The following is a 9,883-nucleotide window of genomic DNA, read 5'->3' as shown; positions in this document are numbered from 1 at the left end:
GTGAAAACGCCAGTGATTTCCACGCCGAGACAGAGGCGCACCCCAGCATATGCTCTCCAGTGGTTCCGCTTCCACCACCTGTGCCGCGCTCGCCCGACGGCCGCACACTTGTCGCCCGGCCCCCGGCGGCGCAACGGACGTGTGGCGGCAGCCTCCGTCGCACGTACGTGTACTACCGACGTCGCCAGCCACGTGAGCAGTCTCGGCACTTGGCGTCGCCGCTCGCACTGCACTGTACCATGGACATGGAGGGGTGGTGGAGTACAGGGAAGAGTGCGTGCGGCGGGGGGAGACCGGCGGCGTGTGGAATTCCGGTTGTGCCCATGCAAAGTAGCTAGGCTCCGTTCATCAGTAATAAACAAATTATTATAGGAATAAAAAACATACGTTGTCTCCAACGCTGGGATATTCTTACCCACTTCGGCCTCGCAGCACAACGTTGCCCACCGTTTCAGCTTGGTCGACCGTGGTATACCAATGCCGGTATGTTCATCCACCGCTCGCTGGCCGCATGTCGCCGTCAGGACGCAACCGTGCGATCTTCTGGATTTAATGACAGGTTATTTTTAGGGGACGTAATGAAAGAAGTTGAATTGCACACATGATCCCCCTTTTTTTTTTCGTGTGTTACTCTAGTCCCATCCCCGCCTCCTCTAGTGTCTTTTCTATGTTTTTTCCGCTCGGATTTCTTTTCAGGCATCGTGGTTTTCTACGATTATGGTTTGCTTTGCAAACGCGAAAAGGGAGCTGTACAGTTCTCCGCATGGAGGATTGACTTGAGAGGACGCGCCGGACACGAACAAGGAGGGGTTGGGGGATGGTTGAGGCGGCGGAGGTTTGGCGGTTGAGACGACTAAGGCAAACGGGACGGGTGGTCAGCCGGTGCGACAACGGTGTTGTCGTGAGTGGCGGTGGACGACTGTTAGGGTGGTGGCAACGAACTAGTCGACGACGGCGGCGGAAGGGGGGATATACTGAAGCGACTTTTTATTCTAAAGGCAACTAACCAACATACGAAGTCAAATTTGATAGTTGGCCGCACCAATCAATCTACTTAGAAGTGCAGAAATGCTAACCGGTGAACGCTCATCGGAAAGGAACTCCCAATCACCCTCGCATCCTAAACCCACCCCTCCCCCCTACAACTAAAACTGTCATGAAAGAAACTAGCATTATTTAGTCTGAAGAAATTATAAACCACCCCTCCCCCTACAACTAAAACTGTCATGAAAGCCGTTCGCAAATGCTGTCCTACCCCGCGAACGTTTGTCACCCATTGAAGTCCTAAAAGTGTTTTTTTGAAACGGGTTGAAGTCCTAAAAGTAACTAGCATTATTTAGTTTACCTACAAACAACAATCCACATAAAATTAGACCAAAACAGTGAAGAGGAAAAAGAGCGAAATCGCCTTTACTGAAAAGGCGAAGATGACTCGTCCTCCACTTTAAGAAAAAGGAGATCTAGACTCCACCCCGGCGTGTGTAGAAAAAGAACAATCTGGCCTAGCCAGCTGCCCCGGTGCCGACCAAGTGTGATAAAAATGCTGACGGGCGAGGCCAAATCAGTATTATTTATTTATTTTTGAGTTGAAGCGAGGCCAAATCGGTAAAAACGTGACGACCGGAGCAGCAGCGAGCGAGGAATAAATAAGGGCGCGGCCGGGTGGCGGCCCAGCAGTCCGCACCCGTGGCTTCTGTCGACCGCGGTCCAGCCCTCCCTCCCACACTGACACCGCCGCGCCGCGGGGGCAGAGCCTCAGGGAGAAAACCTGAGGCTGAGATCGCGCGAGGCGAGGCCAGCCCACACCCCCGCACCGCATCGGCATCTCTCCTCGTCACCACTCGCAACCCAATCCACCCGCTCCTCGGCGCCGGCGGCGTACCACGGCCACGGCGGCGCTCGGCTCCCCCCCGGCCATGGCCTCCAGGATGGCGCTCCGCCCCCACGGCGTCACGCCCCCGCTCGCCGCCGCCGGCCGCGCTGGCCGCAGGAGCGGCAGCGTCAGGGTCCTCGCCATCGCCTCCTCCGCCTCCGCTAAGTAAGCCGCCCCTCTCTCCCCATCAGTTCGTCTCGTGTTCTACCCCCGTTCGTCGCGGCGAGATTGGTCTCCCTATCTCTCCGTGGATAGATGGGTTGGATGGATCGTCGTTGGGTGCCCTCTGTTCCCGATTGGCGGCGATGCGCGCTAGTGCCGACACGAACAACTTTCCCGTAATGTGAATTCAGTCATTTTCTTCGTCATCTTCTTCGTTCCGGTCGTCAGATCCGCACATGGCCGCCGCACTCTCCTCCTCAGATCAGGCGCAAACACTACAGCAGTAGAAGCACAACTGTTGCCATTAATTTTCTGCGAGCGCAGGCCACCAGTTCCCCTGTGCGGATCGACCCCAGCCCCGCCTGCTCCCACGGTTCGTTTTGCCTTCCCTTCCCACCGCACCCGAACTGCAAAGTTGCCAGTCAGGCCGTTCCACATTAAACTCCGCTGGGGCCTTCATGTTGCGTGCCGCGGGCGTTTGCCCCTTGACGACTGTTGCATCCCAGAATGGCTCCGGACGCGGTACCACTCCCATGTAGTCGTCTCCATTAACTGCGCTCTGTTTCGGTACTGGCCGGTGGTTCAGGTCGGTTTCATTCGGCTCAACGACCTGCAATCATCGCTCACTCATTCACCATCAGGCACTCCACTTCGTTATGGTACATCGGAGACCGAGGTGAACTATCGTTGTCGGCCTGATTCGGCAGCCCTGCTGCTGTGGTCCATGCCATGTTCTTGGTACCGGTGGGATTTAATTTTTCCCAGTTGCTTGCTGTCCTAGGTTGTTGCTGCTGTTTTTATGACGGCTCTGTGTTGTTCATCTGCTCGCTTGACGGGCTATTAAATACATGAGGACATCTGAAGGGGGATGGGTTTAGTAGCATGGGTTTAGGAGGCTGACATCTGATGGAGGATGGGTTTAGGAGCATGACACCTGATGGAGGATGGGTTTAGGAGCATGACACCTGATGGAGGATGGGTTTAGGAGGACGACACCTGATGGAGGATGGGTCCGATTGACTGACTGATTGTGCCATGTCATAGGTGCTTTGACATCCACGGTTCCATACTGGCTTATGTTTCTTAGAAATTAAATGAGTCAAGATTTTCATGCCGAAAGTTTGAAAATGACGAGGTTTCTCGCAGAACATGGATACTCTGCTGTCTGAACTTCACCTAAGTAGATTTTGTACTACTTGATTCTGTAACACAGAACCTGGTTTGCACCCGAGAGTAGATTTTCCGAGTTAGATCTGGCAGTGAGGTTAGAGTACCAGAGTGAGTGTGACAGCTTGCTAGTGGTAGTTATCTTTCTGTTTCTCACACTATCTTAGTTCTTCCATCCAGGGTTCGTTCTCAGAGAGCGATATGCAGAACTTGGGACTTAGATATCAACGAAATACTACTAGCTAATAAGGCTGATGCAATCCTTGCATTAATAAGTTCATTATGGGGGTCACAGTCACATCGTGGTTGGTATGGGATGCAGCATGGGCCTGTAGGTCAATGACATTAGCTACTAACCTAACCACCTGTGTGCATTTATGGACGTATACTAGTAGCATCTCCAATGCATCATACCATATCTGAATGTAACATCATTGCCAAACAGTACCGATACAGTCGCACTAGCCCCTTGTATCTTGGTATGTAACTCATATAGAGTATTTATAATAACTTGTTTCTTGGTCTGCGTGGTGATATCATATCTCTTGTAATCTTTGGTGGCATGGGTTCAGATTTAACAAAATCCAGTGTACAATCTGGTTTCATGCATACTTTGCTTATGATGTCAAAATAAAAAATTGCAGGCATGACTAAATTAATTTGAAAAGCTGAGGAAATATAAGGTGGCCTGGTGGACTATCTTTCTGAACCCATATAAATTTACTAAATACCTTTTTCTTAGAAGTCATATGTTCCAAGTATAGACCTTTTTTACACTCCTATATACACTGTAAAAATGTTACTGCAGGCGTTAAGAGTTGCAACTCCATCGCTTCTGGGCTTTAGTTTTGATGTCATGACCTTTTTGTTTTTGCCCTTGCATATGCTCCAGCAATTCTTTTCCAGGTTATATGTGCTATTCATTGCAAATCGAACAAGACAAAAGTTTGGTTGTTAATTTTCTAGGGCAGTTCCATGCTCGGGACACACGTGAATTACGTGGGTGTTTCTGCATTTTTTTTTTGCTGTGTCATCCATAGCATACTGTAGCAATGCATGTGTTTGTTTTGCATGATATAGGTAAATAACTGGTTTAAATCTCTAGTATTTACCATTGCAACCTGAGTAAAAATAAAATAAAATAACTTGTCATGTTAACAACATCAACATAGGTCTTCTCCAATATAAGTGTCAAATGTCTAAAGCAGGTGATGGAGTTGTCATCACATAAGTGGGTATTGCTGAACTTGTTTTTGTTTTGTATTCCAGGATTGAGAGCAAGAAGACGTTTGCTCCTCCAAAGGAGGTCCATGTCCAGGTTACACATTCAATGCCACCTCAGAAGATGGAAATATTCCAATCTCTTGATGGTTGGGCTAGAGATAATCTGTTGCTGCATCTGAAGCCAGTTGAGAAGTGTTGGCAGCCACAGGATTTCCTCCCTGATCCAGCATCTGATGGATTTCACGATGAAGTTAAGGAACTCAGAGAACGTGCCAAGGAAATTCCTGATGATTATCTTGTTTGTTTGGTCGGAGACATGATTACCGAGGAAGCTCTTCCTACATACCAGACTATGCTTAACACCCTTGATGGTGTCCGAGATGAAACAGGTGCAAGCCCCACTGCTTGGGCTGTTTGGACGAGGGCATGGACTGCTGAGGAGAATAGGCATGGTGACCTCCTAAACAAGTATCTGTACCTCACTGGGAGAGTGGACATGAGACAAATTGAGAAGACAATCCAGTATCTTATTGGCTCTGGGATGGTAAGTTGGTAACGGCTTTTGTCAATGCTTATGTTGGCCATTTTACTTGCTATCTTTTTGAACCACATATTACTTGTTCGCCGCCTTACCCATCGTGTACTAACATGATGCTTTCATGAAATTCTTTTGAGAGCACCTCTTAGGACAGTAAATCACACTTCGAAAATTTGAGCCATCTTCCAATTAATTCTCTACTTTACCTTGCACCACTTTGAACTGTTCTGTTAATGTTGGCTACTGCACAGTGCACACAGAAGTATGTAAAACTGACACATACCTCTTTGCTGTTTTCTTTTCAGGACCCTAGGACAGAGAACAATCCATATCTTGGCTTCATCTACACCTCCTTCCAAGAGCGTGCGACCTTCATCTCACATGGAAACACCGCTCGCCATGCCAAGGACTTCGGTGACCTGAAGCTCGCACAGATCTGCGGCATCATCGCCTCGGATGAGAAGCGGCACGAGACTGCATACACCAAGATTGTCGAGAAGCTGTTTGAGATTGATCCAGATGGCACCGTGCTTGCTCTGGCCGACATGATGAGGAAGAAGATCGCGATGCCTGCCCACCTGATGTTCGACGGGCAGGACGAGAAGCTGTTCGACCATTTCTCCATGGTGGCGCAGAGGCTCGGCGTCTACACCGCCAGGGACTACGCCGACATCCTTGAGTTCCTCGTTGGCAGGTGGAAGGTCCCCGAACTGACCGGCCTCTCCGGCGAGGGACACAAGGCCCAGGACTACCTCTGCACCCTTGCTGGAAGGATCCGGAAGCTGGACGAGAGGGCCCAGTCGAGGGCCAAGCAAGCCGGTAAGATGCCCTTTAGCTGGGTCTATGGCAGGGAGGTGCAGATGTGAGCACGAAACGCCGCCATCACGCTCCACCTTGGGTTCCAGGCTTCCCGCGTACCTACCCGTCAGTCGATGCATGTGGAGAGTCTGTCTTTGATATAACGAGGTTCGGACTCGCCTCGTTTACATAGTTCTTCGGTTCAGGTTCGTCAGTCAGTACCGTTCCTTATAGCGATAGGGAGATGTCGTCCGTCCGTGTGTGTGTTGTTAGTTTCGTGTACAACTTATGCTGGCCGTGTGGAGCGTGGACTGGACATGAACTGAGGCATGCATGCAGTGTGCTGTTTGTGTTGTTCAGATCCCTTGAGTTTTGTGACCGATAAACGTTTGTCGTCCTGTGATCTGCCGTGTTAGATAATAATAATGCGGAGCTCCAACTGAAGATCACTCACTGGTACGGACTCTTCTTTCTTCAGATGATGGAAACAGAGGGTGTAGCCATCTGCCTGTCTGTCTATCTGAGACAGCATACGATTCGGCCAGTGGTGTTTCCGTATCTGCATAAATCAGTTGTTGCTGTCCGTCATGATATGCTCGATTGCTCTGTCTGGGATGTGGCCAAATGCGTGCCGTCGTTGGTGCATTTCAAAGAAAGCGTTAGCGTACGCGCAAAAATATGCTGGGTACAGACGGTTTGATATACGAAATGCTCAGGTGCATTCGTGCATGTTGGCATCGTGTCTGGTAGCCATACGCCGCTGTGCAAGTTGAGGACCGAGCGATCTGCCAAAAACTGCCTCCGACCACTCGGCCTTGCCATTTGCAGCATCTTCGTTTTTGTTCTTTTCTGAGAAGAGGCCATTTGCAGCATACGACCTCAACTTGTTGCCATTCATCAAGCATTTTGCATTTTGGCAAAATACGAATCCTGAAAATGCCCGTAAGGATATTATCATTATCGACGCTGATACCGAGTCAGATCGAAAATGCGGGCAAACCAAAAACCTGCAAATTCGGAAATGAACCATTCCCTTGTGCCATCACCGTGCTCTCAGAAGTGAAAACAAAATGAGAGGAGAGAGGAGAGCCATCATCCTCTGTTCTGTTGAGAGCCATCATCCTCAGCTAGAAAAAAAGAGCCATCATCGTCCGTTCTGCTCAGCACAGTATGCTAGTAGATTGCTGACACGTGGCGTCAAGGAAAGATGCCGGGCTTCAGTCCAAGCAAAGCCTCTATCTAAATCGGCACCAGTTGGCCTGACACGGAGATCCTCTCTGCCACCTGAAAGGGAGGTGACGTCCGGAGCCAAAGTTTTTTTTTCCCTTGATGGAACGGCAGGACTCATTTCGTTTTCTGTCAGCAAAGGGAGAAGCGACCTCTGCCCATGAAACAGCGCCTCATCGACAAGCCTCTGATGAGATCCCCTCAAAAGAAGAAAAGACAAGGCTCTGAGATGGAACTTGGAACAATTGATCGGCTGGGGAGTGGGAACTCGTGGACATCGTTAACTAGCTCGTCGCTTTCGTAAGATAGTATTCTAGTTTCTCAAGGAAGTGGCTTCTGAATTAGGTCAGATGAGTTGCCCATCTTTGATGGTTAGCACTGTGGGTTCAGATTAGAGAAAAGGCTTACCTCTCATAGATGTTCTTTTTTGACACTTACCTTCCATAGATGCCTCATGTAACAGCACATCTGTACATGTAGAGAATGCTATATGTGTTCTGAATGCATGTAGATAACGGACAGTTGTTCTAAGGTGCCATGTTTGGTATGTTCTGTTGAATCATAGATGGGCTTTAGGCCCATATGAACAATGATTCCTGGTTAATCTTGAGGCTTATGTATGAGATGACAAGTGGTGGGAAGTTTAGTCCCACCTTGCTAGTTGAGAAGAGTTGAGACCCCTTTATAAGGGCTGCTCTAACACTTGCCATTGGGAGTTTGGGAAAATGAGTGGTACACGCGCGCTCCTCCTCCGCCGCCCGCCCTGCCGCGATGCGCGCCGACCCGGAGCTTATTTTTGCCGCTCAGGAATGAACTAATTAATCAGGAGCTTATTTTTGCCGCTCAGAATGAACTAATTAATCAGGCTCATGAGATACAGTGCATTGCTAAGGAGCTAGAGCTCCTGAAGTGTGAGTTACCGGACAAGTTTGTCGCGGGTTGCATTATTGCAAAACTCCCTCCTAGTTGGAGCAACTTTGCTACTTCTCTCAAGCACTTGAGACGTGAGTTCGCTATTGAGGATGTCATCGGTCATCTCAGTTTTGAGCAGAACTCGAGAGCAAAGGACTCACACGTGAAGGGGACAAAGGGTTCTTTTAGCGCCAATGTGGTGCAGAAGAACTTCCACAAGTTCAAGGGAAAGAATTCTGTCCAGCAGAATACTACCTTTAAGAAGAAGGGTAAGAAGAAAGACAAAAGGAGAGATGACTGCTTTACTTGTGGTTCAGAGGAACACTGGGCAAACAAGTGCCCAAACAAGTACAAGAAGTCAGGACATGACTCCAAGTCTGTCAATGTCATTCTGAGCAACAATGACGCGACATCTGGGTATGGTAATCTGTTTACCATACTTTCAGTTTGTCAGTCCACCGATTGGTGGGATGACACTGGGGCCAATATTCATGTGTGTGCTGATGTGTCCTTGTTTTCTTCCTACCAGGTTGCGCGAGATTGTTCCGTCCTGATGGGGAATGACTCGCATGCTTCTGTTCATGGTGTTGGCACGGTAGATCTGAAGTTTACTTCGGGAAAGATCGTGCAACTGAAGAACGTGCAACATGTCCCCGCCATCAAGAAGAATCTTGTTAGTGGCTCCCTTCTATGTAAATAAGGGTTTAAGTTAGTATTTGAGTCTAACAAAGTAGTTGTATCTCGGTATGGACTATTTGTTGAAAAAGGATATGATTGTGGTGGTTGGTTCCGCCTTTCCCTGGAGGATTTCTGTAATAAAGTCATGAACCAAATTCATTCTAATGTGAACGAATCTGAGGCTTGGCATTCACGTCTTTGTCACATAAATTGCGGTTGTATGACATGGTTAGCTAAGATGGATTTAATCCCGAGTTTCACTTTAGCCAAAGGCTCTAAGTGCCATGCGTGTGTGCAAGCTAAGCAACCTCGTAAGCCTCACAAGCTTGCGATGGAGAGACACCTGACACCGTTAGAGCTCATACATTCAGATCTCTGTGAGATGAATAGTGTTGGGGAACATAGCATGCAATTTCAAAAATTTCCTATGATCACGAAAGATCTATCTAGGAGATGCATAGCAACGAGAGGGGGAGAGTGTGTCCACGTACCCTCGTAGACCGAAAGAGGAAGCATTAGTTAACGCGGTTGATGTAGTTGAACGTCTTCACGATCCAACCGATCCAAGTACCAAGCGTACGGCACCTCCGTGTTCAGCACACGTTCAGCTCGATGGCGTCCCTCGAACTCTTGATCTAGTAGAGAGTCGAGGGAGAGTTCCGTCAGCACGACAGCGTGGCGAAAGTGTTGATGATGTGATCCGCGCAGGACTTCGTGTAAGCACTACAACGCTATGACCGGAGGAGTAAACTATGGAGGGGGGCACCGCACATGGCTAAGAGAATTCTTGGTGTGACTTTAGGGTGCTCCCCGCCCCCGTATATAAAGGAGGGGAGGAGGAGGCCGGTGGCCTAGGAGGGCGCGCCAAAAGGGGGGAGTCCTACTTGGACTCCTAGTCCAAGTACGATTCGCCCCCTTCCAACCAACGAAGAGGGGAAATGGGAAAGGGGGAAGAGGGAGAAGGAAAGAGGGGCGGGGGGGGGGGGGGGAGGGTGAGGGAGTCCTGGACTGTGGGGTCCTCGGGGAGCCGGCCTATGTGACCTGGGCCGGACTGATGGGTCGTGAAGATACAACATAGAAGGCCTTCTCCTGTGTCCGCATGGGAGTCTCCTTTTGTGTGGATGGCAAGCTTGGCGTCCGGATGTATAGTTTCCTTCCTCTGTAAACCGACCTTGTACAACCCTAGTCCACTCCGGTGCATATATAAACTGGAGGGCGTAGTCCATAGAGATCATCACAATCGTACAGGCTAGACATCTAGTGTTTAGCCACTACAATCTCGAGGTAGATCAACTATTGTAACC

At 49.3% G+C, this 9,883-nt stretch overlaps 1 protein-coding gene across 1 annotated transcript; it reads left to right on the top strand.

Moving 5' to 3' along the window:
• The first annotated feature begins 1,669 nt into the window (after positions 1-1,669).
• LOC123071997 (stearoyl-[acyl-carrier-protein] 9-desaturase 2, chloroplastic) lies at positions 1,670-6,206 on the top strand. Its single transcript, XM_044495573.1, has 3 exons — positions 1,670-2,038; positions 4,472-4,970; positions 5,270-6,206. Exons 1-3 carry the CDS (start codon positions 1,917-1,919, stop codon positions 5,828-5,830), a joined length of 1,182 nt encoding a protein of 393 aa, XP_044351508.1. The 5' UTR covers positions 1,670-1,916; the 3' UTR covers positions 5,831-6,206.
• Positions 6,207-9,883: the final 3,677 nt, after the last annotated feature.

This window comes from Triticum aestivum, chromosome 3B, assembly GCF_018294505.1.
Source record: "Triticum aestivum cultivar Chinese Spring chromosome 3B, IWGSC CS RefSeq v2.1, whole genome shotgun sequence".
Taxonomy (NCBI): domain Eukaryota; kingdom Viridiplantae; phylum Streptophyta; class Magnoliopsida; order Poales; family Poaceae; genus Triticum; species Triticum aestivum.
Note: the sequence above shows the minus strand (reverse complement) of the source record. Positions and strands in the feature narration are given on the sequence as shown.